Genomic DNA, 28000 nt, shown 5'->3' with positions numbered 1-28000 from the left:
TGCTGTCACATTGTTACATAGAAAAAATCATTTATTTGTGAACTTGTTGACTCGATGAGAACAAAAACATCATACATTGAAATTAAGTGATGTAAAAAAAACAGAGTTGACCTCATGGTAACCCTTAAGTTATCACAAAATGATGAAAAATGAGTGAGGAACAATCAGTCAAACTAAGTGACTACATTGTTAAACTGAGGTGTTCAGTTAAGCTTTAGACAATAATCAATAATAATTTGTTTTAATATATAGGTGATTTACATCATCACAACTGGATATATGAGTATTCTTGTGATAGAACTGATACATTTCAACATACAGTGGTTGTTAAGCTTTATGTTTTTACAATTTAGAGAAGATCTTCTAAGATACAGTTTACAGAACAACAATACAGAGGAAACATCACATAACAAACGACTACATGTTTTGTGGTATTAGTCATAAGCCACTTTAAAAATCAAAGGCAAGAGCTGGTCATTTTCACAGCTTAGAATCAAAACGTTGCCAGAATCAAACGTTGGCAGTGTAACATTTCTGAAAACATCAGATACATTACATTTGTACTTTTCATATGTATCACATCAACATTTTTTTCTTTCGTGTCAGGAGAGTGATGAGATCACAGTTGGGCGAGACGGCTGCGAGATGAGAAACCGCAATGTGAGGAAACCACTGGAGACTTTTTTTTTTTTTTTGCCATTTGCAGCTAAAAACTGAGTATGTTTTAACCAAAACACAAAATAAAATTAAAAATGTGAACATGATGAAAAGTAAAGCATGGACATATCTGTGGTTTGCGGTAACATACATTCCAAACATTCATTCTAGCGACTGGTTTGCATTTTCATCTCCATTATGTAATGAACAAATTAAACTATTTATGCATTACCCAGATTTAGCCTCAATCTGACTTTGGGGACATACAGGTCCCATATTAGCAGATTTCACCGTATCCAATTATCCCCACGTGTGAACAAATGATTTCTGTGATAAGATTGAATATTGGTATTGGCTTATATTTTGTTTTTGAAGCACTTATTTCCTGGCAAAGGCTTTAAGTGAAAAAGTCTTTGGAAATGGCCTCTACAAAGTTAGGTGCTGACATGAGGATCCCGATGGTGCAGAGGATGGTGAAGAGTGAGAACGCCATAAGACAAAGCCTGTCGATGACAGACGCAGCAAATTTCCACTCGTTGCACATGGACTTGTCCTCGTCTTGGTCACGGAAGCGTTTGGCAATAAACCGCACCTCGTCCAGGATTTTGGCCAGCTCTGGTTCCACGGTGGCCACTGAGGCAGCGTGACCTGTGGCGAGGAGCATCTCCTCCTCACCTGGTCGTCCCACCAGCCGTCCACAGAGGACGCCGGAGTCAGGCGAGGTGGCGGCTGTGGAGTAGCTCTCCAGGCCACGGACGCCGACGTACAGCATGTTGCCGTTGTTGGACTGGGAGGCTGAGGCGCTGGCGCTGAGTTCAACGCTGGTCAGGCTGCTGCGTGGAGCCTTGTTGTGACAGGCTGAACGCACTCGGTCCTCACCGGGGCGCTTCATCCGCAGGAACCAGGCGCACCAGTTCAGCAGGATCACACGGGTCTGTGGGAACAAACAACAACGACAAAAGCAAGAAATTAGTAAAGTTTTTATTAACTTTATATCAAACTTTGAAATAGAAAAAAATGAATGGTACGATACATCCTTTAAAGAACATACAGCCAGTCCTCATCCTTTAAATCCAATTTTTTTTTGTGTTATCACAGGGATGTTGGTAGCAGTTTAATACCATGGTAATAGTGACAATAAAGAGGTAATAATTAAGTAATATCATGTTCATAAGTAGCTAATTAACTTAAGCACATTTCAACACCAGCTGTCTGGTGGTGAACCTCTCACTACATCTCTGCCTGTTAAAGACACAGGCGGAGACACAGACTTACACAAGCAAACACTCATTAATCGAATGAGCACATCATAATGTACTACACAGTTTTGGGATAAGGGAATAACTAAACTGGTGTCGGTGGATCATAAGTGGCAGATAATAATGGTTAGAAGCAGATAATAATATGAAGCGACACTCACCCACTTCGGCATCTTGCCTCCATCAGGGTCGTGGTGGTGATATTGTAAGACCAGAACTGTAGCAATTACTGAGAGACCAACAATCACCATGGTGGTGGCAAAGTACTGAGCTGCGGACGAAGGAACGACATTACAAAGAGGATGAAAAAGAAGCATTCATGATGAGGAAAAACTCAAGTCAATTTATGTCTCTGAGAAATGTAGAAAAGCTTCCTCTTCATTTCACTGTTTCTGAACTCCGTGTTAAAAATCTAAATACTGGATGGCTCCTTCAGCGCAGTTTCACTGCGATAAAAGAGAAGCCCAGATGAAAAAATGACAACATACATTTTCCAGCCGTGTCCTCCCCACTGATAGCGGTTGACACCCGTAGCGACTGCTTTTGACCTCAGTCAGGCTTACCTATTAAAGGCACGGAGTCGGATGTGGCGGGCATAATCTCTGCAACCAGCAGCATGAAGACAGTCAGGGAGAGCAGGACTGTGATGCCTGGGAGAAGGAGACCACATCTCAGTTAGCTCCTCACAACAAAAACATTATTAAGTGCAATGAAAAGTGTTCAAAGCTCACAGTTATGACAGGCACACGTGGTTCTTTGCTGCAAGAATCTCACACATACACACACTCTTCCATCCTTAAAACACTTTGTAATAATATGCAAACCATGTGGGCTTCTCCTGCATTAAAAAAAATGAACACATTGTTTTATTCCATCCAAGTGTTGTTTAGTTTCTGTTGAAGTCCTCCAGCTTGTGACAGCTCATATTCTTATGCTAATTTTGCCTTGTTTCAGATTCCATGCTTCTCTTTCACAGTATGTTCCTGCACTGCAGCCAAAAGTGAAAGAAAATCCCCCCTGAAATCAGACTTGCAAAGCTTTTGAATCTCATAATGTGTCACAGTCGTCAGAGCAGGACCAGAGAGGGAGCGAGCAGAGCATGAAAAAACAGGTATCTTCATAATACCTGTGAGCAGGCAGTATGGTGTGAGTTCTCACTAATGAGCTGACATCGCTAAGCCTTCCTGACGTTCTGAACGACTGAAGTCCTCAGCAGGATTAAGAGCCACATCGTAGTTAACTGCAGCCACGCTGATGAACAGTCGTCTCCTCTGAAAAACACCTCACAGCCTTTATGTTGAGTGTCTTATTAGAAACAAGGAGAAGCAGGTGGATGCTTTCAAAGGACTATGAATAATTAATCTTAAATATCACACTGGCACTGAATTTTAAAGAGAATAATATCAAAGCATGACTTTACCCAACTAAAAATCAACTATCATCTATTACTCAACGAGAGCAAAAACCAAGCAGCTGATTGTTGATTATTAAAAATACACCACTGTCTACATCAGTGGAGCTGAGGTGGAGCCGGTGAACAGTTATAGGTTCCCTGGAATACCCATCAGAACTGAGTGAGTCCGGTTCTGCTCCGAGGTTTTTGCCTGTTAAAAGGCATGTTTTACTTGCCACTGTCGCCAAGTGCTTGCTCTCTGGGGAAATGTTGGGTGCCTGTACATAAACTAGTCGAGGAGTCTGGTGAAGACCTGCGCAATTTGGAAAGTGTCACGAGATCCCTTTTGTTGTGCAATGGTGCTATAAAAAAAAACAAAAAAAAAACAAAAATTGATTGATTGATTGATTGATTGAAGATTGATTTATCATGGTCAGCACACATCAACAGCATGAGGAGAAACAGAAAGCATCCGGACTAGAAACATCACAAACTGCCATGGTTCATCACAGCCCAGGACAGGAAGGCTCTACAGCGGGTGATTAAAACCACCAGAACATCACTGGCACCATCTACAGAGCATCAGTGATGTGATGCGTCTGCACAGAGCACAAAGATACTGAATGACAACACCCACCCAACCACAGCTGCCGTACCGCCAGACTACACAGCAGCTTCACTCCTCAGACTGTGAGACTCCTGCACTCATCCTCAACACACACTCAACACTCCATTATCCAAAACAGAAGAAGCAGGACTCAAACTGTTGACATTAAATTGATCTTGTACGTAAAACTGACCATTAAACATCCTGCCTTCATCACATAGCTTTGTCACAAATGTTTGATAACCACATTAGATGGATCACTGCAGAAAATGTGTGTATATCAGCCAAATCTTTCACTCCTCATATACGAATCCTTTACTAGCACTGATATAAAAATATTAATGCAAAATGCAGAGAGAGCGTGAGAGTGAAGATTCACACACTCATATTCCTGTTGATGGGTCTGTGTGTTCATCATAATCCTCATGACAGTCCAGTTTCATTTAAATTAAATCTGGGAATAAATGCTGTCATGAAAAGACATTTCTCACTGAGGTGTCACGATTCTGAATTAATAATGTCTGGGTTGATCTACACACACATTAACAGATATACACACACGCACACACACACACAGTGTAAACAGCGAATATAAGTCATGACGAAACCTGTTCAAGAGCATAAAGACAAACACAGCAGCATATTACACCCCAAGTAATCATCTCTTATTTCTTTTGTCTGTCTCTGAGCTATCACACATCAGAGGGAATGCACACACACACACGCAAGCACGCACGTACGCACACACAAACACACGAGCCTCCACATCTGGCATCTTTACTGAAGGAATCCAGCTGCAATTCGAGACTCTAATGATTCCAGGAAGGCACAAACTGCATAAATCAACGCCCCCACTTCCTCTACACCCTCACACATAAAGCAGTACAGTACACACACACACACACACACACACACACACACACACATATCCAATCCCACCCACCCTCAGATACTATCTCCAACAAGTGTGTATAATTTATGCATGAAATGAGCTCAGACATTCAAGTGTGACAACGGAGATAAGATGAAACAGTTTTCTCGGTCCACTGACAGTGTGTCAGTCACTCAGTGCTGATCATCAGATTAGTTCACGAGGCCACAGAGGAAGTGGATTAATGAAAAAATCATTGTTTTCCATAAAAAGGCTGATTACCCCGGAGAAACATGAGCTGTGATATGAATTTGTTACAGATGATGAGGAACTGAAGGATAATAGAAAAAGATCCGCTCCGCGTTGAAACCACTCGGGATGAAGAACATTTAATTTGATTATAATCTCATTCATTCCTGGCTGTGTTCTTCGAAAAGCGTTATTTTTTGTTAACAGTGCACAGTCATTGGCGTAAGATCGGAGTAACATATGAGGTTTTGAGCATCAATATGACTGCTAACAGCACTTTGCCATGTAAAGATACTGTGGCATCTCTGTGGGGTTGTGACCTGAACTTCTCTGTCCTTTGTTCTGGTCGACTGGACAGCTGCGTTCATGTCAGTCAGTTTGAGTCCCTCGCTGTCCTCCTCGTTTCTTCATCATGGCAGCCAGGTCACTAACTATTTCATATTACAGCTGACCATTAGTATTTAAAAAAATAGGCTACGTATTAAAGGGATAGTTCGTGTTTTTTGAAGTGGGCTCATATAAAGTACATATCGATAGTCGATCTGTTCCCTACCGTAATAACCGATCAGCGCAGCGTATCGGAGGTTCTACGGTTGACAAAAATGTAGTGCCAAAAGAAAGGCTGGTCTGAAGGCGATGTAAAGCGGTGTGAATTTTCCCTACACGTACACTTGAACTGTTACAGATTTTTTAAGGTGAGCCTTGTTTTAGGTGGTTTATGTTGCTTTCTCTCTGGATCCCGTTAAAAGCTGAGCGTCTGGGCTGGAGCGGCTCTCTACTTCTCCAAACTGAGGCTGCACTGATCAGTGATTACGGTAGGGAATAGACCGACTATAGATATGTACTTTATATGACCCCACTTCAAAAAACACGAACTATCCCTTTAAGAGAAGCTCGATTCATATTCGATCAGCAGTGCCTCGGGCCAAAGTTTGCTCTCATGCTGCATTCATGTGCTCCTCAGACAGTCTCCACTATCTTCTGACCTCAGCGTGTTCACGTCAGGATGTTTGGAGCAATGAGGATGATGTTTTGTATTTTAGAACTCAGAGCATTCGAACATCACATTGTCAAATGCTTCTAAAAAGAAATCTACATCCAACCCAATGTTTACCTTCGTCCGTGATATGTTGTCAACTCAGCAACTGGACCAGCATTTTCTCTGACTTTCTGATTTGTTGCTCCGACATGTGAGTCTTCTGAGTCATAAGTACGTTTTTCTGATTATTTCGACACCACATGAAGGCACCATGAGATTGGCGAGCTGTCTGGTGACTAATATTCTCCCATTATGGCTAAAGGTACATCAAAATATGATTCTGGAGCAGGAGAAAGGCTTTGGAATAACAGAATCATGATTCATATTTTGATCAGTAGTGCATAATTTTGCAGTTTGGTCTGAGTTTGGTGGGCTCCGTTTGAAGCAAAACACACAATAGTAATCGTCTGCTGACAAACTTTCTCATATTATAGCCAAGCGGTACATCTAAATATGGGTCTGAAACATTTTAGGCAAGAAAAGGTCTAGGTGGTAACTGAATCTTGATTCACAATTGATAAGTAACCGACTGCTGGTTCATATTTGAGCTGCAGGTCACTGATGTGCAGAAAAGGCAGCCAGCCAAACTCAACTTGACATTGAAATCCTGCTGTAGGACTCGTGAAGTATGTATAGAGTGTTTCAGATTCATGTGGACTACAAATGTGAAATAATCTCCCCAGCAGCAGCCAAGAAGCACAGAAGCGGGCCAGTGGAACAAAATGCACCTGTACTTTGGCTCGCGATCATTTAAATTTAATGCAGCTTCAGGAAGAATGTAAGATGAGCTGACAGGACAAGGAAACACTGCAAATACAAATCTGAACGGATGGACACAAACCAGTGTTCTCAGTCGATCACATTTGATTATTTAGTTTGTTTGGGCATTAAAATAAATCATTAAATGAAGATTTCTCTTCTGATTAAGTTTCTTCCCGAAATTTACATAGCACACCTTTAATTGTAACATATTTGTTTTTAATTAAGTCTCAGTCTTGTGTCAGATGTCCTTGTTAGTTTTTCCCTATTCATGTGACCTCATACTCTTTATGTGTGTGTGTTACATCCTATAATGTACTTAGTTATTTTTAGAATCTTAATAAACCCCTGAGGACAGTTTGAATCAGGATGTAAACCTTTCACCTGCATTTTAGCAGCCAATAAAGTTATCTGATCACAAACGGCCGATGAAAACGCTCACATACGGAAAAGAGACACAAAACTGTGCATGTGAGAAGTTATTCAGACTGAAGGTTTGGAGAAATTGAAACTTCTCTGATGACATATAACAAAAGTAAATACTCGGAATAATGTTGGAGAAGAATACTTTCTATTTTTACCCATGTATCAGTTAATGCTAATATTTTTAGTGAAGTGATTTCAGTGCTCTGTCCACCACTGTGAAAAACAGGCTGAATGATGAAAATGCAGTTTCAGAAGGTGTAAGTCTAATTCAGATGGTTTCAGATTTTGATGCCAAATTAAATCAAATGAATTTCAACGGTTATGTGAAGGACAGATAAACACAGCATGTTCATGTCGTGTCATTTTTGTCTGTGTCAGTAAAGGAGGATTTTTGGTTCAGTTTTTATCGTTAAAACTACATTCAGTCTTTTCTCATCCAAATCTCTACACGTCAGTCTCGTCATAGCTGCTGTCTGAAGACGTCATCTCATCATCATCTGGTCTTAGTTGCTGGACAAAGCGGTCTGTGACCAACACATTTCATCACAGTTACTGTGAACAAAAGGATCAGAGGCAGCAGTACAACTTGTTTTTTCTTGAATAATTCAAAAGTACTAAAATACAACTTATAAGAGTACAAAGGCCCTGCAACACATATGACCTACTTAGGAAAGTTCATCTTTTGTTGAGAGAAGATTTTTAGCTTCTCGTGTGTTGACTGAACTATCACGATCAATTCCAGGCTGTACTTTGTGGAGCAGCAGTGTTGGTCTGCATTATCACCTCCAGCATGAATGTCATGTTATCAGGTCACAGTTTGTTGCTGCGCTCGATATCTCAGAAGCCTGCTGACACAGTTTAAATGAAATCTGAGTGATAACATGTTCGGATCACGGGGAGCAATGGTGTTTCGGACCTTTTTTTTTCGATTTCCTCACAAACTGGTGCATGTTTTTAAATGAAAAAAATGTGATTTAGAATCATCTGGCACATGTATGCAGTGATGTTTATCACTCTGCGTACACTGATGCAGATTTAGTGGAGCCTTGGTGGAAGTATGTGGTGTTTGAATTCTTTAACATTTAGCAGTAGTTCTGTCACAGGACAGGAGGGCTCACTGAAAAATTTCATGAGTGTGAGGATAATGTCATGTGCTCTGACCTTTGCACATCTCAGCATAATTAAACACATCTGTGGGAGACTCTGAAAAGTGCTCTCTACATCCATCACCATACCACTGCACTATATGACAGCTGGATTGAATTACAGCTTGGAAGCCTTGCTGTTTCTCTGGACACGCGATGCGTATGAAAACTGTGATTAATGCAATAGTTTTACAACATTTCATGGTGTAATTCAACTGACAACTGTAAAGAAAGTGTTTAGTACTACTTACCTTGATCATATGATCTTGCAAATATATCTTGGCAGGCTTCGAGCTAAACGCTAGGCATGGTTTAGGTGTGATGACAAGTGAGAGGAGCAGCTGTGTGTTTGATAACAACAATGGCGGCTGGCGTGGAGCTACAGCAGAGAGATCAGATCTGTGAGAGTATTTCATTGAAAGAAGGGCAAAGAAAGGCACTGAAGACTTTCTCCACGCAAAAGATGTTTTCACTGGTCTCCGGACCGACTTCAGTAAGATTGTATTTATCAAGTGGCTCCGCTAACTGTGTCTAACGCCTCTCCAAATGGTTCAGTGTAAAAAAACATCCGGCGCAACAAAGTGTTACTTAGCAATAGTTCGCTCCCAACAATGGGGAAGGTGATAATTTACACTTTTTCAATGAAGCAGGGCCAGACAAGGGATGTACAGTATATCTGTATGTATCTGTGTAGCAGTGTCTGTGTGTCTGTCAGGCAAGTTAAATCTTGTCCACCTAAAGTCTGTCCACAACGTGTCCTGCTCTGAGATCCAGTTTCTGTTCTTTAGCCAGAGTTATTGCTGCTTCACTGGCAGTTTGACATTTGTGTGCCGCTGTATCAGATGCTCCAATAATGTAGATGGATTTTTCATGCTTGAAAGCGTTTGCTGTTCACACAAAGTCTGGGACAGACCCAAAGTGTTCTCTGACTGAGACAACCTTTGACGTGACACGTTTTCCGTCGTCGTCAGATGAAAACGCAGGAACACTGTGTCACTGTAACATTATCATTGATTTTGAAATTGTAATCCCTTACACTACGCACTACAGGGAAAAGTAGTAACATTACAGGAAAACATTAATGAGTGATGTGTTACTGCCCATCAATCTGAGAAGAACGTAATGATTGGAAACGAAATCATGATGTCTATTTCTAAACCTAACCAAGTGACGCTGATTTTTCATTCAGCGATAAACCTTCGGTTTAGGCAAGCATTCATTATGGTTAGGATAAGGTATGGTTAATGTAAGTCCTAACCCAGGGAGATCTTCTCTCCAGAGTCAGCTGGCAGTAGGAAGACGAGCAGAGCCAGAGTGGAGATCAGGACACAGGGGATGAGCAGGTTGAGGCCGTAGTAGAGGGTTCGCCTCCGCATCACCACGGTGAAGGTGACGTCGGGGTACGGCTCCGGACAGCAGTCGTAGACACGCTTATTCGTCCGACCTGGAACCTCTGGCAGACAAAACCAAACACAATCCACTGAGCTCTCATTTCACACATTCACACATGGCAGTAATAATGCTCTTCACAGCTCCCTCTTACCGACGAGATCCCACTCTCCGTTGGCGATGTAGCCGGTGATATCCGCCTCCAGCATCTTCAGGTCCAGAGACCAGCCCCCATACGTCCAGGAGCCAAACTTCAGCTCACATTTCTGGACATCAAAGGGGAACCAGCGCACATCGATGTGACAGGTGCTCTTGAAGATCCCTGTCGAGGTGTGAAACATGAAGAGACTGAGACAGATCACAGAAACACGGCCTTGATATTTACCGTGCTTCACCTGCAGGAGGACGAGAGAGCAACAGAAACAGATGGGAGTGATATTTGGAGCACTGATGGAAAGCTTAATAAATTACTCCAGAATAAAGGAGGCACATGGAGGATAAAAAGAGAAATGACAGCTGGAGAGGTTTCCCTCTGCAAGACAGGGAGTCCAAGTGCCATCCATCCTAACAAGAGCACAAAATCCAATATGACAAAGAGGTGAAAGTGGCCGGTGATTCTTCAGGAGAGACAGGCACCAAACTAATTCCCATCCATTTTTAAGAAAGATATGAGACGTCGGCTGTAAACAAGGCCTGTCCTCTCCGTCGGTGCCATGAAGATGATAAACCTCAGCGGGGAATAAATGAAGAAGGGGAGCTGATGAATAGACCGACTGCAATGAACTGCAGGGACAAAGACAAGTCAAATCTGAATACACTTTTGCTCATTTATCACATTTGGTGTTGAGCTCAAGCAGCGAATGACTATTTTGTGCCAATGTGGGGTGATTTGGACCAAAGTTGAGAGGCAATCTGCGTGTGACAGAGCCAATCAATCCAGAAGAAATTCAATGATGGAGCTATTTACACTGGTATTGATCACGATGCCGAGGCGAGGCAGGCCACTGCGTCTGGGAGATAAAGGGGGAGGAGGAGCCAGTCAGGGAGAGCAGGAGGCCGTCTGCTCCATGCATGTGTTTGTGTACAGACGGTTACCACAGAGAGCGTCATAGATCTTTTAAGACTGCACTGTGTGGCAGTAGCGGGTCAGTCGAGGCTTGATCAGGAAAAGTGCATCACTGCTCGAAGAATCATTAACAGAGTGATAGTGATGGATCCATGCATCCACATTAAATTACTGGGATAAGACCACTGAACTGGTTTTCCTTCCAGCAGTTATAAGAAGATGAAAACCACTCTTACAGCATGTTGGTTAAATGTGAGGCAACTAAGGCTCCTCTGTAAAAGCTGAGGAGTGTTTGGCTGCAGAATCTAGACGTCTTAATAAGAAGAAGAGCCTCTCATGTGCACATGAACCTGAACACTGATCTCCTGCTCCACCTTGGCTCCACTGATGTAGACAGGGCATGCGTCTTTGTCTCCTTTTTTCGAAAATCAACAATCAGCTCGTAGAAGAAGTGTGATATTTTCAGTCGCCTGCCAAATTTTTTTAGCGCTGCTGAGCAACAAGGTACGCACTGGGAAGTGGACGGGTAGCACAAACACAAGACCTTCAACCAAACTCTCGCTAAAATGCAACCTAGGCTTTTCTTTGAATGTACCGGAGTCAAACTTTTGTGTAAAAGCATAATTACGACGACAGAGGCACTAAGATTTACTGTATTTTCATTTTCGGGTCAAATTCATTTTCAATGGGACTTTTACAATAGCATCAAAATATTCTTAAAACACTAATTAGGATCGACACATCATTGCTTTTAGTATCACCAGGGTCTCTACACATGAACACGAGCATTGAGACCATTGTTTTTGTACACAGAGTTTACTAAAAAGAAAGTTTTTGAACTACTCACATTAGCAGACGCTTGTTCTGCTCGCCGCTGACCTGCCAGTGGAGAAGTATCGATTGCCGAATGCGATGTAACCTGGAGGAGAGTTAAGGTGGACCGCTACTGTCTTCCAGCAACAACTATCTACGCGATATCTCACGTGACGTTTCCAGCTTTTGATTTTAGGATTGTTTCTTATATAAGGCTCCTTTTTCAACTTCAAGGTCAATATTGTTTTTCACCAACAACAAAACAACAAATTATCCATGCATTTATATGGAACTACGCTTTAGGACCATTCCAACTTAAGTGTCCTCCATGTTACGGTGCATTTGGAAATCGAAATAGCGATTTTGATACTATCATAAAAGCGCCCATAGCACTCCCACTGAAAATGAGTTTGACTGGAAAACGAAAATACGGCAAATCTTAAAAGTGCCTCTTTTGTCGTAATTATGCTTTTATGCAAAAGTTTGACTCAGGTACATTCACAAAAAAAAAAAAGCCTAAGTTGCATTTTGGTTATTTTAACCCAAATCATGTTTTTCTAAACCTTCCCAGATGCCTAAACAAAACCAGACTGTGAACATGTGATGATGTCATTTTGGGAGTAACTGAATTGACCTATTCAGTGTTTAAGTATGAGTCGAATTAAACATGTCTCTTGTTTGCAGAAACGTAGAACACTGACATTGTATTTGGGCCATGGATAGAGCCGAACGACTGCTAGTTGTAGCTTCACATCAAGATTACCGACATGACATGGCCAATCATCTTATATAACCTTCAACAAGAAAGTGAAGGAGTATAATTCCACAAAACACCAAACTACAGTATTTCTTCAGCAAAAAACAAAACAAAACCTTAAGTTAGAAGAGAAAGTCAGTCAGCATTTTGGGTGGATTTCTGCCACAACATGAACTAAGAAAAAAACTAAAGTAACAAGCTAAGGCTGAAAGAAGAAGCACATGATTTAATAAAAGCAAAAAAACCACAGCAAGAGAAAACAAACCTCTCAGGATTGAGCTAATAGCTTTCGGGAAAGCATTCAAAGCTCCTCTGCTGCAGCTGTTGTTGTCCTGCTAAGTGAAAATCCCTCAAAGAAAATACAGCATGATGTTTACACAGTTTATCATATGTATACAGTATTATGGTGGGAGTATAATCTTATTAAATAATAAATCCGCCTGCATATTTTGAGGGAACGCCAGGAGCTGGAAACCTTTTCTTTGGCCAAATTAAGTCAATTTATTTCATAAAAACATGATTCAGACTTTAATTTAACTGTGATACAATACTGATACCACATTATAGTTATAGTCCTCTGATCCATTACGCAAATATTTTGATGCAAACTACAACAGGGAGAAGATGATGAGGGGGTTTGTGCTAGAGGAGCAATTATTTTTGTTGGATATGGCCGACTGCTGCATAGAAAAGATGAAGTCACCTCAAGGCTTAAACCTGTGGCTGGATGTGGAGCACACAGTTTGTTAATAAGCTGCAGCAACCAGTGTTTTGTCTTCATTAGAGTAAGAAGACGTGGTGAGAGTGGAGATGTTTACATCCAGTTACTCTCCCTAATAGACCAGAATAGTTCTGGGGTTGTGTCATGATTTGGGTTTTTTAGTTTTGTGATGTCCTCTCATGTTTTACTTCCCACTTCCTGCCTTCGTCTGTTTTCCCGACCTTTCTCGTGTGCATCTGTGTCTTATTATTTCATCACAAGTGTGTAATAGTTTTTTGATTATAGTCTATTGTAAATTGGATCCTGTCCTACATGCTCCAGTACAGGAGGTGGAAGTATGCACCTAAAAGTTGGTATTAAAACCCGCTAAAATTTAAAGAAAAAGAAGAAGAAGAACACAAGTCGTCGGTTCGTCTGTTTCCAACAGGCCCCAGGAAGAGCGCCAGGCTTCAAAAGTAATTTTGGAAGTGGCCAAACTGTGTTACATCGCCACATGCACGGTGGCCCAAAAACACTTTTTTCCTATGAGCTAGCATTGTGAAAGAAATGTTGGATAAAAGAAAAGTGGATACAAGTTTTTGAGCATCACAAACGGCGTGAAATGACTCGTTTCACTGTCATAATTTGAGCCATGCACTATATTTTGCTGGTTTTTAAATCAGGTGTGCACTGTTTTCTGCTTACAGCAGAGACACCTGACTGCCATAGATGCTCCATAATCCAACATTAACTGTATTTACTGTATACAGCAGTGATACAACACAGTCGATCCAACGTGCTTTACGGCACACATAGGAAAACAAAAGATCAAAAAAGTGATAAATAGAAGTGAGGAAAAGGTAATAAGAGTGACAATAATCATGTTTTAAATACTTTGTGTACATTCTCCGCATCAGAGGTACAGAGAACTGATCTGAGTCTGGAGATGAAACACATTACATGAAGCTTAATTTTACTACTTGATTAATTTGCTTGTCACATCTCAACTCACAATCAAAAATGAGACCAAGATTTCACAGCAACAACCAATGAGCCAAGATGACATAATGACATAAAAACATAATGTTTGTCAGGTGTTATAATAAAATCAGTTCAGTTTTATTTTCATGGAGCTTGACAAAGTTTTCAGCCATCCATGATTTGATGTCCTGAAGAAGGTTATTGATCTCAGGTGAGGTGGGCTGAGTGTACAGGAGTTAGTTATGTGTTAATTAGTTAAGATTCCATTTAAACTACAGAGTTTCTTATGCCGCTTGTATAAATGTAGCTTTGTAAATCAGGTGTTTTCCCAAGACAAGAAACATCTGTGACTATTCTGAAGAAATGTGTGTGTTTAAAAAAAACAAAGGAGAAACAATCCAACAATCGGCATTTCCCATGAGTTAACATCTGTTTTTGTGTGACGGTAGAGTGAAACCTCATCACTTAAACTATCTTGTGACAACACAGAGATATGGTTTTACAGAACTGTCAGTGTGACACGAACACATCCAGTATGTTATCCTGGCGACGGGGCTGTGAAGTGTGAAGCTACCTGGGACTCTTACCTGGAGGTACATAGGAAACCCCGCCCGACGAGTTGACAATAACGTTGGTGTGGAAAGCGGGAAATCTTTCATTAGCACTGCGGACAACATGAACCTGCATTAGCGGCAGTACTGGGACTCTTACCTGGAGGTAAGTAGGAACAGTAGCCTGACGAGTTGACCAAAATGTTGGTGTGGAAAGTAGCATCAAATCTTTCATCAGCACTGCGGACAACACGGAGCTGTGTTAGTACTTAGTGGTGAGTTATCTGCAGCCAAAGCACACAAAAGGACGGCACACAAATGTAGATTATGCACATTAGAGAATTAGAGCGTTTCTCTGAGTCATTATTGCAGCAGGTACGCAGCACACGAGGAGGCGCAACTGATGCAACAATTCCCTGGAGACGGTTATTCAGTGGTTACCCTCATTCTCCCCTGTTACCCACAATTCACTGCCTCTAAATGAACTCCCCAGAGGTTGAAGCACGGTTGAGCTGAAGTTGAAAGAGTTGCTTCAAACGGAGAGAGAAGGCGCAACTAGCAGCGGCGTCTGTCTGGTATCACGGCCGACTCAGAGGGACAATGACAAATGGAGAGCGATGCTTTTCCCCTCATTAGCTGTTGGGGGAGCAGAGCGCCTCTAATGTGATTTGTTCAGATCTTTCTTTTAAAGATTGATTAATAGTGATCTCTACAGCATTTTCCATTAGGGACATATAATAAAATGCTCTTTCTCCCATCTTTTTAATACAAGTTTATTCATTTGTCTGAATGATTTATTGCTGCAAAGAGAAGCCGATGCTCTCCTGCATATATTTACACCGCAGAGCTCCACTAACCTTGAAGTGTAACGTAACTGCCTCAACACCAGCGTACCGGACAGGGCCAGCTGTATCAGAGCATCACTGTTTCATTCACACAAATGAATCCTTTCTCTTTAACAAAGAAATCATTCACTCTGTGCATACTGATCTTGTACCTCTTGTACCCATAACATACAGGCTTAGCTCTGAAAATGAAAGATGTCCAAGTTTTTGTTCCAAAATAAATGTGTTTTGTGGAATACTGAGGTTCATCGACCGTTTCATTTCCTTCTCTCTGCGGAAAGTCCGCTGGCAACATGCGGTCTGATGCTGCGCAGACCTGAATGATCCAGCATATTCTGACATGAAGCCACCTGATTTTATTTATTTCATTGTGGTGGCTTTCATGTTGAGGAGAGCTAAAGACAGTTTTTCACACCGGCTGAAAATAAAGCTGTTGTTTCGAAGCAAATGTAACAGTTGCCAACTGTTTGTGTTTGTGGGATAAATGACGCTGTCATTTGAAACCAGTGCTCCGTGCCAGAATACTGTTTTATCAAATTTCACTGATTTGAGACAGTGCCCAAATCATCAGGCACATGATGTGTGTTTTCAAGGAAGAACTGGATGTTAGTGTTAACTTTAGAACAAGTAACCCAACAACATACTGTAAAGATTTAATTAAGTTAAAAGTTAATGCAATGAGCCTCATGCAAGAACATTTCAATTTTATAAGCCTTACTCAAATGTAGGTTTTCCGAGTCAGATTCAGCAAAACCTCTCTCAGCACAAACTCGTCAATCACTTGTTTTAACTTGATGAGTGACACCTGATCCCCGGTTCATGAGAGCTGAACATTCAGTCCAATCAATACCCGTTTTTTATTGAGTGCTGGAGGAATGAGTCCTTACAATCCAGGAACAAGTTATGCTTTCTGCAGCTCCAGTTCCCTCTTCTCAAAGTCAGTGGGGTTTTTTAATGACATTTCGGTTGGATGCTTGAAAAAAGGTCCGTGGTTAAACACACATTTAAGAGATTTTCACTTTTTGTTCTACAACATGATCAACATCTGGTCGCCGCTGAGGTTTTTTTCTAAAATAATCTAAAATCCGTCTGAAAAATGATTAGGGCTTTTTGGTGACGGAACCGGGTCGATGCTAACTCCTGGGTTAGCCTGCAAAAATACTTCATCTTGCCTCTGTGATCGTCTTTTTAATTGCTTTTGTTCTTTTTAAATGTTTATGTAAATCTTTAGTCTTTTCTTTGTCTGACTCTCTGTGGCGTATCCTGCTTTTGTTGTGCGTTAAATCATTCTGTAAAGTCCAGTCTTAAGGGTGCAGTATAAATAAAGTATCTAATATAATCAACTTGCTGTGTAAGGCTACCTGTTCTGCTCCATTTGCTGGCAAGCTTAATTCCCAAAAATGGTACCAAAGAGAAGAACTCAGAGACACCACAGAGTGTCAGAAATTAGATAAACACGTAACACAGTCTGTTGTTATCGGTCGTGGAGTTAGTGGACCATCAAAACATAAAATAAAAGACCAAAGCTCAAATGTTGAGCAAAGCAGCTCTTGAAAATGGGGCTTCAATTTCTTTTATTTTAAGTGGATTCAGTATATATTTAAATGTTAAAGTATAAACTGTATGTAAACATTTAACATCATTCATAAAGTCTTTAATTATTAAGTGACAGATGTTTTTTACAGTTACATGACCAGTTGGAGAGGTACAGACCACTGGTACATTTTATGTATACCAAAGATAAAACTGTGGTGGTGTGGTTCCTGCATGAGGCCCGATGTTACTGACAACAGAGACATATACATATTTCTAGTATATTACAGAGCTAAAACAAATAACCCTTCATGTGTCAGATCTGTCATATCAGACCTGTGGTGTGCAGCAGTATATTACATTCAGTCACTTGATAACAATCTTGTTTTTTAGAAGACAAACACCCAGATTTGAATCATCTCTCCACGATCCCCCTCGTCACACAGTGTTGGGAGGACAATACATGCATGCTGAGTCTGACACCATGCATATCCAATTACACTGCAGCACCCAGCAGGTCTGTTATCACAATACCTACCTGTTGTACAGCAGAATGTCCGGCTTCCAAATGAGATTGTCAGGAAATCTCACATTGGTCACACCTGGATATTCTAATTGATCCCACTGGAGGTAATAATCGTTCCAGTACTGCAGGAAACACAAAACATGATGTATTTTCATATCTCACATACATATAAACTTGCATCTTCACTTTGGTGAAACTAGTCTGGGAGCTGAACTCCAATCTGCCTCTGTGGCTGTTACTATAAAACGATAATAATGAATGTGTGGCAGCAGCTGTGGGGAACACTATGCAGTGAATCTCTGAGTCAGGTTTCAGTGATGCTGGGGAGGAACACAATGTTTATATCCGCAATGAACAGTTCAAACAGTGTGAAGTGTAGAGTCCTGGATCTGATCTGATGACAGTCAGACACAACTCATAAATCAGCCACAGGTTTGAACAGCTGTTGGTCAACTTCGACGACTTCCCTGTAACAGACATCAGTGACGAGGAATTAATATACAACCAGCAGCTCTGTGATGTCAATTAGCAAGCATGTTTGCCCTGTCACCTTAGCTTAGTATGTTAATGTTTGCTAATGAGCACAAAATGCAAAGTAGGTTGAGGCTGATGTGAATGCCATTAGTTCTGCAGATATGTGGTCATGAGGTAAAGTAACCGACTGGACAATTTAGAATCTTGACCTCCTCACGACACGAGAGAAAAAGTCAAGGGATCCCCGAAGTTGTTACAGTTCAGCCTGAAAGGGGGGGCACGAATGTTTGAGGGAAATGTCACAACAGTCCGTTCATGAGACGTTTTACTTTTAACCGAAAATGTCAAGCTGCAGACGACAAAGAGGGAAAAGTCAAGAGATCAACAAAGAGACTGGGATGCATTGAGATGGTGCTTGTCACAATCTGTTTGACAGATATCGAGCTATTCACAAAATACGTGAACACATTGACCTGCTGGTGGTGCAAGAGGGAAAGTCAAGAGATCAACAAAGACACTGGCATACACTGTGTTTGTGACAATCCATTGGGAAGATATCGAGCTATTTTCATATGTGAACATGTTTACCCGTCCTTCGCAGAGACCATGAATGTTTGTAAAAGGGTTTAAGGCAATCCATCAGTCTGATGTTGAAATATTTCAGTCTGGGCAGCTGTTCTCAACTGGCTTATGAAAATAAATAAAAGATTTTCATGTAAATAAATATCTGTTCAGACACTATGTATGGTCCAATGAGGCTACACAATGATGACTGAGCCACCGGCCCACTGATGAAAGCCCTTACATCTGCTGTAATACCAGATGTACTCTGGGGCTAAGACTAAGACTTTCTCGGAAAATATCACAAGCAGCGCAAAAGTTGACGCGTTTACCCAACAGTGGTCGGTCAGCCAGTGAGAGGAGGTGGTTAACACGTGACGTAACAGTATTTTTTTGTCCTGTTCTCTGTTAGCGTTGGGTGTAAGTCATCAGTTTGAATTCAACTGTTTTGTTTGGATTTGTTTGATCAACTTGCCACAGCTGCTAACATCACAATGTTCCTTGTTGTTGGAGAATGTTTGATTGTTGACTGTTAGAAAGCAAATTGAACACACTTCTGCAAATACAGACGAAGAAAGAGCTGGAACACATCATATGGTGCACGAATGTCAGTGCTAGCTTCTCCAACAGGCTAAAAATGACTTTAACTTCTCCAGCAGGCTAACGGGGACTTAAGCTTCTCCAACAGGCTAACTGGGACTTTAGCATCTCCAACAGACGAACAGTGACTTTACCTTCTCCAACAGGCTAATGGGGACTAAGCTTCTCCAACTGGCTGATGGGGAATTTTAACTTTTCCAACAGGCTAACAGAGACTCTAGCTTCTCCAACTGGCTAACAGTGACTTTAATGTCTCCAACAGGCTAACATTTATGTTAGCTTGTCTAGCTATCTTACATCTGTGTTAGCTGATCAAACAGGCTAACATCATCGTTAGTTCACACGGTAAATTCAGGGTGAATCCTAGTTCCACAGGTTCATGACATCATCAACAACTTGCTGCTCTTTTTAAACAGAAATACTGATTCTATACATTAATTCCAATATTTATATAAAATAACAGTCATATGAGAAGCCACCAGAAAGTGATGACTGAACACAGGGAATCAGCCAGCATGGTTCTGTTTTCTGTGCAGATTGTACAAAATATACTGTGTAAATGAATGAGCTTAGGCAGATTGTATTACCTTCAGGCATAACAGGGACAGATTTCCCTTGTTTCCAGATTTGATGCCAAGCTAACAAGGGTCTGGCTGTATATTTAACAGATAAATATATATAGTGGCATCGATCATCTTGTCTAGCATTTTTTTCCCCAAATGTTGAGCCATTTCATTAAGTCACTTTTAATGAAACTCACTGATGGCCTCAGGAAAGGGCACACAAAAATAAGTGTAAAAGTTTAAAGGGTAAAACTAAAATAGTATTCAGTCATTTGTCAATGCAGTGAGCCACACAGCTGTCCCTGACAATTAAAGCAAGAACATGGTGCCTTAAACCAAAACTAAAGCCACTCAATTATTCATGTCATTGTGCAATGTGTCATACAATTGTGCATTTATAATTTATGCATTCCAAGTGTATCCTGAGGCAGAAGAAATCTTATAATTACTTCTCCCAGGCAAAACTGATTGAATGCATAATCTTACAGAACCATCGTCAGCGTCTCAAGAGTGACTTTGGGAGATGAGCTCATTGTCTGGGACAAATGCAACATGCTAGATCAACGCTAACAGATGGGAGATACTGTGGATGCTCTCTGTGCTATTTGAGAGTCAATTGTGCACGGTGTGGAGCGAGAGAGAGATTGAGTGAGGCTGCTGCTGTGATTTCCACGGGGTGATTTAAAACAGGCCAAGCAGCCTTGATACAGCCTGCTGACGGTGCAGCAGCAGGGAGCTTGTGTCACACAATGGACAGGCTGCGATAAAACATCTGTGTTCACGCACCTCATCTCACTGCGCGGAGGAGGAAGGGCCATATTGCTTCTCTGGAAGATGAAATGGAAAAGAGTGGGTACCAGTCGATGTGATTACCAAGACTGTACGACAATCAAACTTGGTCTTTAAACTCAGACCTTTAAGCTGCAACTCTGTTAGATTTATCTGAGATTTGTTGTGATTAGAAACATCATTTAGACACTCTGTAAAATGCTAAAGTTAAAGGTACAGTTTAAACTGAAACCCTAATCCATTCTTAACTATCTTAAATGTATACTACTTGAAAAATACATTGCATATAAAGTAGAGGAGTTGGCCCTTACTACTATTAACTGTCTGCAACGCTGGAAAGTTGTATTGCAGCTACAATCGGAGACTGCTGCTCATACAAACTCAACATGAAAAGCTTCACTGAACGCTCATGGATCAGGTTTCAACACATGTCCAGAAACAATTCCAAGAATCTCCAAGAAACACTTTTTAAATCATAAAAACAAATGAGACGGGCCTCAGAGACCCATCAATTGAGGGGCCCCTGGGCCCCCTTGACAAAAAACAACAGGAGATCAACAATTGGGCACCTGGAAGCAATTTAGCAGTGGAAGCACCCAGAGGAATAAATGGTAAAGCTAATGACTTCACTATTCAGGATTCCAGGAGGTTAGGGCCAAGAAAAAGTATCTAACCTCTTAACACCAAAACACCAGCGGGGTGTCTCCTGCTTCCAGACTGCTGCAGGCTCAGATAGAGTCCAACATCTTGTGATATGTAGCTTTAGAAAATGGTTGGATTCATTATGAAAAATGTAGCAAGGAGAACAATGTGTGTGAGCGGTTCTCGGTTTCACATGTATTACACAGGGAAGAGTCTTACCAGTTGTAGCCAGATGTTGGTCGTCAACACCTGGTTCTTCTCATCCTGTTAGAAAACATGATACATACAGTGTAAATTTCATTATTCAGATATCTCGGTGAGTGTTGTTTTTCCTCAGTTAGTGTCATATAGAAGGAATCCTGCCACACACGCTGTGCACAGCTTCACAGCTTAGGACTTTAACTACTGGTAACATGATTCAGTGTTATGTATTGAGAGCTGTTCATTGGAGAGAAATGAGTTCCTACATGAAACTGGTCTGAGAATTATCTCAAGCACCAGGTCAGGTTTTATGGGAAGAGACATCACTGTGAAGTGTTGTTCACAAGATGGGTGCCACCTTGTTCAATCATGTTCTGATCCGACAGTTCAGTTGATTTCCTGTTTTATGCTGAATGATTATCCTCATGTGTCATGTTTTACTCTCCACTTCCAGTCTTTGTCTGTTTTTTCTGTGTACATCCGTATTTCATTTGTTCATTAGCCATTTTGTATTTAAGTCAGTGTTTTTCTTTGAATCTTTGTTGGATGGTCTATTTCTTATTTTCGCTTGGGTTTTTTTCCTTTGCCTGCTTTATGGAGTTCGCTTTTTGGATAGTCGTAGTTTGGACATCAGCTCATAAAAGCTTGCTTCTTGTTGTTCTGTTTGTCACACTGTCTGTGTGTTTTGATCCTTTTTAGATGTATCTGCTAGAAACCCATATTGAAAAAGGTAACATTCAGAACTGATTTCATATGTAAAGTAAGAGTGATGATGTTTCATTGATTACTGATCGTCATCATAGGAGTGAGGTCTGTGTGGAAAGCCATAGTTTACGTACCACATCCATGATCTGCATGAGGCTGAAGCCGAATTGAACGGTGAGAGTCTGAGAGTCGTTAGCGACTGGTCTCACCAGCGGGTTGTAGTCAGCCATCAGGTCTCTGTATAGCCTGCGCTGGTTTTCCCCTTGAAAAGAGTCTACAGGAGACAGAGAGTATACTTTCATAATCACGTCAGAAAAAAAAAAAAACCAAGACCGTCACGTCTATTCCCAATTCATTTCAATTTCATTGCCAAGCTCCCATTTACACAGGCAAACATTTCTCTTGTAAAAACACATTTAATGAGTGTCTGAGGCTGCATTCTGATCAGTGCTTGTCTTAAATAACTCACAAGGCTTCTTTTTTTAAGCAAGAGAAAAAAGCAGTCTGTTTGGAAGGACTAAAGCTGAGTCAATGCACAAGCAGTGATGACCATGAGTGAATAGACAATGACAATAATGATGCTTTAACCAACAGACAGAGAATCCACAGAGGAGGATACCACAGCACTGGACTCTGTGATTGAGTGTTCACTGATGCTCACTTGTTTGATCAATAAATGTGAAATTGGGAAAGGTGCTATGTTGTTAAGACAGACCACATTAATGAGCAGTTATCCCAAAAGATATTAAGAGTCTACAGCCATGCTAGCAGCTCTGAGAGGATTAACTGACTGTGGACACAGCTGTGCTGTAAGCTAACAAAAGCATGTTAACATGCTTAGAGTGACAATGTAAACATGTTAATATTTACCAGGTCATATTTACCAGGCTAACGTCTGCAAATTTGCACTAAATGCAAAGTACAGCTGGGGCTGACATGTTATTAGTTCTGCAAGTTTTGGTCATATATAAAAGTTTAAAGTGACAATACTGTACAGATTATGGTACTACTACTACTACTACCACCCTACAAGATGAAAATCTAGAGAATAAAAATCATTAACTGTTGGAATCTTGAATATCTCTAAATTTCACCTGGTAGGGCTGGGGATGAAACAATATCATGGTATTCGTTGGCTACATCAATATATATATATATATACACACGTGTGTCGACATTTCGAAATGTTCAAAAAACTTCTTAAATGTCAGGACAAAAGTCACATATCAAAATATTTTTATCAATAATCTCAATGCTGAGATTGTAACTATATTGTAGGAGGGACTTTATGTAATTTCACAAATACATTAAAGAACAACCAGCAGTAATGTGAATACAATGATTAAGTGGGTAAAAAGCAAGTATTGGAACAAGAAGAATAGTCTGACAAGAAAATGATGTCACTTTACTGTAATGCAGGCTTTAATCCACTGTAGTGTCCTATCAGAATACCATACAGTATCAATATATTGCCCAACCCTATCATTTGGAATCATCCAATAGAGATTTAACATGATTCAACATGATTAATCATTGTTTCATGATTAATCATTAATCGTTTGAGAGTGATTTAATACATCCTCCTCCTGACGTACACCTCCTCTAATCTCTGCATGTCTGGCTCGTTGTCACACCTCTTCCCGTTTATAATGTTTCTTGTTGGTCATTCTCTGTGTTGCTCTTCTTGCAGGAACTCACCACCATACACCTCATGACTCAACACTACTTGTTGAGGCCCTCTCTGATACTGAGTGATGCAAATGCACCTCCGACTTGGACGGAACAGGCTGAAGTCTGCACGAAAACCCTTTACGTCAAAGTGATGTATGCATTTAAATGTAACATTTGGCATGTTTTTTTTTTCTAGTTACATTAAAATATTTAGGTCAAAGTCTACGTCTAGGCTGGTGAGCAAATGCAGTGCAGACCGGCAACAGTCCAAATACAATACCTGGATTTGATTCATCCGTCGCTCTCTGCAATCTCAGATCAGACCTGCCACTCATTTTAACACACTCCCATCTCCCCACATGAGTTATGGAGCATTCTTGGCAGCCTTTATTCACTTCACTAATGGCCACATCCCAATTATTCTACACCACCTATGAGAAGCACATTATCCCAATGATTTGGCAGAGAACTTGTTGACTGTAGGCATCTACCCATTCCTCTGCTCTCTGCTGCATCCGGTTCTTTCATATAATGACTAAAAGATTAGCTGAAAGCTTTTCTTTGTCCGTGACTGAACCCCCGGTGGATTGGCCCCCTCTCAGTCCCACCATAATCAAATTTCACTATGAGGATCATCAATGTGTGTTATTGTCCTGAGATGTTTCAAAAAAATGTCTGCAAAATGTCCCAGTGAATCACTGACCATCAGAATACATGTAGAACATTTCTGATATGTTGCCAGTATGTTGCATGAAGAGCGCTGGGAGCCACAAAACTCAGAGGCAAAGCTTTTCTACCTCTTAACCAAACAGAGTAGCCTTAAGTATATCAAGGCAGATGGAAAAGAGCCATAAGTACCCCAGACAAGTGCTTGTGCATGTATGTGCACACACTTACAAGACATCTTTATACTTCGCTCTCTCAGAAGCCTCAATTAACTAGATGCTGTAAAACGCAGACTGAAGAGCTTCAGAGGGAGATTACCATAAGAGTGAGTGCCTCCATCAAAATATTCAAAATTCAGAGGAGGTTTACGTGATGCATTTTTTGAAGGTTTCATGAACACTTTTAAAATACAGCATTCCTCATGAACAAACAGTAGTGTCAGAAGATTGATCAGAAACCTTTGTTCAGTCTTTTCATAACCAAGCACAGGAAGCAACAGAGCACAGAACACAGTTCAGACTTAGCAAAGGGAATATGTGCTGCAACATGATGTGAGAGGCGCAGGGAGAAGTACATAGGAACCTCTGTCCAGTCTTTCAATCAACCAAGCAGAGACAGCAGCAGAGTTCATGGCAGTTTCAGGATGTGTTAAATAAACATAGTGTGCATGCACAGGAAAGCAGAGTTACATGGTTTTATTATATAGAAACTGTTGTTCTGTCCTTGCAGAAGAACTTGGCGTGTCATTTCTGGTGCTTTCAGGCAGTCACACTGTTTGTTTCGTCTCTCTAACACACACCATCGACCCAAACATGTCGCAGACCAAGAATACCATGTCCATGGCAACAGCTCTCCCCAATGGCAGTGGGCCACCAGCAGCACAATGTACTCTGACACATCAGAAAACTGCTCCAGAACCACTGCAGGAACCTCACAAAGAGCTCGGGGTGACATGCCGGACCAAGTCTGATACATGGAGGCATCCATCTCCCAACCCATAGGACTCGCCGCCGACACCCCTTGATGCTAAACACCACAAGACCCCCCGGGAGGTCCTTTGTCCATGTCTTGTTGGGACAGAGCAAAGTCTGATCCACAATGGGGCCTCCTTGGATACCTTCAGCTCTTTGCCATCTTCCTCGGGTCCCTCCTGAGCAGTTTTTGTGGTGAGTCAAAGCGCATTTACCACTTTTTGACCAGTGCGTATCAGGTGCTGGTTTGGAGCCAGTGCCTGCGCCTGTTTCCAACTTAACTGTGGAAGAATAAACAAAAGATTTTCACCATCATCACTTATTGAATAGCAGTGTCAGGGGACCAGTCATGCTTGGGTGCCAGTGAAGACATGCGATGCCAGGGGCATCACTTGTGAAGAGTACATATTTGTTCTGAGTTCCACCGTTCAATACTTGTTTCTAACAATGTTGGGACATTAGGCACGTAAACGGTGACTGAATGATGTGACTCTACAGTGGCTCTCATTCCTGTGGAAAGGCAAAGTGGTTCTTAAAAAGTTTGCAGGTTGAACCGACTTCAAACCAGCTCGAGCTCCGACCCAGAACCAGCGCCTTTGTCATGAGGGACTGTACCTGGTCTGCAATATTTAACATTATACGTGGCAGCGACTTTTCAATGAAACTAATGCACTGCTCATATACTTTGTACAGCAGAAAGCAAGACACGTCAGGGTCAATTTGCAAACATTTCACTCTCTGCAGAGTCTGTTCTGTTAGATGCCACTGCATATTACACACTGTACCTTTAAAGGACAGCACAACTATGTTAATATGTGGCAGACCCTGCCATCTTTCTAGCTCCAAACAGTGTTCTGCGACCTTATTTTCTTTAGAAAACAGCTGGTTTATTCAGCTATGCCATAGTTCAATCTATCAAAGTTTATATTTTAACTTTATACTTTCTCCTGTGAAAATTATTTTTAAAAAATAGAACAACCTGAGCTTGAAATCTTTAACAAAACTACATAGTTCCCCTTTAAAGTTGACATATGATTACTAATTATAACTTCTATATCTGCACCAGGCACATTGATGCAACTAGAAAGCTGTCACTAATTTTTTACAGCCATCATTAAACCTCTTATCTGGTTAAAGAAGGTTGCTGATGTGGAGGTTTGTGGATTTTGCCTGGACGCTGAACAGGACTGAACAACGTGAGTCCAGCAGGACAGAGGGGGTTCAGTAGAGGAGGAGTAACTCTCTCCAGCCTGATGCTTGATGTTGGTTCACAAGTACATATACCATTCAAGTCGTAGGTGATTCAAACCAGCTCCAAACGACGAGAATCTAAACGAAATGTCAGCTTTTGGCACAACAGGTCTGTCAGTCCACTCCGGCATCGATCCGGAGCTGGACAAGTGAACCACGCACGGAGCGCGAAAACCTCCCAACACAGGAAACCCCCCTGCGTCCCAATCAAGCCCTCCTGTCGCGTGGGAGTTAATTAGCATTTAAAGCGCGTGCTGACAGCTTACCTTTCACTGTGACGGCGGAGACCGCGAGGAACAGCAGGACACCCAGCGAGCCCATGTTGAACCGAGCGAGGAGTGAGAGGAGCGCAGCGGGGAGATCCTCAGTTCATCTGTGGACCTGCCGGGATGCGGGAGGGATGGTAGTGTGTGTGTGTGTGTGTGTGTGTGTGTGTGTGTGTGTGTGTGTGTGTGTGTGTGTGTGTGTGTGTGTGTGTTTTAAGTAACCCCTCCTCTTAATGAATAGCTGTTTGGCAGGACAGCGATGAGATTTGTTGCTCCACACCACAGAAGTAGAGACAGGAGACAGGAGGCAGGAGACAGGATTCAGGAGGCAGGAGGCAGGAGACAGGGGGCAGGAGACAGGATTCAGGAGGCAGGAGACAGGACAGCTCCCTCACAGAGTCCTGCAAACACGGCAGACCACATTAAAGGTGTACTATGTAAATCTGGGGAAGACATTTTGATAAAGAGAGAAAAGTCCTAATTTTTATGACAGAACAACTTCACACTTTTGTAATTTATTTATTCATGCAGGAAACTGCCCAAGCTCCATTTTAGCTTCACACAGCTTGTTTATTTAGTTATGCAAATACCTGAGTTTGTATTATAACCCTGTTCATATTGTTAATGTTACCTTTCTGAGTTTGATCTTACTTGACGACATATCGCACCTTTAAGAACAAAACAACATAAATACAAACTGATGATGTACAAATATGTTAACAAGTTAAACATGTTATGTATTGTGAGTGTTGCTTTGACTTGTTGGTCCTGAAGCCTCCATATGAGCTTGTCCACTGCTTTATGTCCCTGACTGTTAATTTGAATGTGAACTTCTTTTATTCCAAAATGAGTTGCAAGACTTTGAAAAGAAAAGAAAACAAGAGGGAGGCTGGAAAAGTTGTACAGCATCCACTCACTTCACTTCATCACAACAGGGTGACATCTGCTGGTCACTGAGCTGAACAACAACAATATTGTGAAAAGCAGTACGTGCTGAATAGATGACTGTTCTGTTACAGGCTTGGGGAGTAACGGAATACATGTAGTGTGATTAGGACACAAAAAGAGGTAACC

At 41.4% G+C, this 28000-nt stretch overlaps 1 protein-coding gene across 3 annotated transcripts; it reads right to left on the bottom strand.

Annotated features, from left to right (window-relative positions):
• LOC119018796 (neuronal acetylcholine receptor subunit alpha-7-like) lies at positions 1 to 28000 on the bottom strand. Of its 3 annotated transcripts, none has more exons than XM_037096770.1 (10): positions 26927 to 28000; positions 22236 to 22375; positions 21415 to 21459; positions 17579 to 17688; positions 14699 to 14775; positions 9949 to 10116; positions 9664 to 9858; positions 2480 to 2566; positions 2078 to 2187; positions 1 to 1591 (listed from the first exon to the last, which is right to left on the bottom strand). In XM_037096770.1, the coding sequence occupies exons 1-10, from the start codon at positions 26979 to 26981 to the stop codon at positions 1055 to 1057; spliced, it is 1524 nt and encodes a 507-aa protein (XP_036952665.1). In that variant the 5' UTR covers positions 26982 to 28000; the 3' UTR covers positions 1 to 1054. The 3 variants fall into 3 exon arrangements, with proteins under 3 accessions (XP_036952665.1, XP_036952664.1, XP_036952666.1); XM_037096769.1 differs by lacking the exon at positions 14699 to 14775 and adding an exon at positions 14823 to 14902 and having other exon boundaries at positions 26927 to 27999; XM_037096771.1 differs by lacking the exons at positions 14699 to 14775; positions 26927 to 28000 and adding exons at positions 14823 to 14902; positions 26580 to 26900.

The sequence above is a fragment of the Acanthopagrus latus genome, chromosome 4, assembly GCF_904848185.1.
Source record: "Acanthopagrus latus isolate v.2019 chromosome 4, fAcaLat1.1, whole genome shotgun sequence".
NCBI lineage: Eukaryota > Metazoa > Chordata > Actinopteri > Spariformes > Sparidae > Acanthopagrus > Acanthopagrus latus.
The sequence above is the reverse complement of the archived record's forward strand: the minus strand, read 5'-3'. Positions and strand labels throughout refer to the sequence as shown.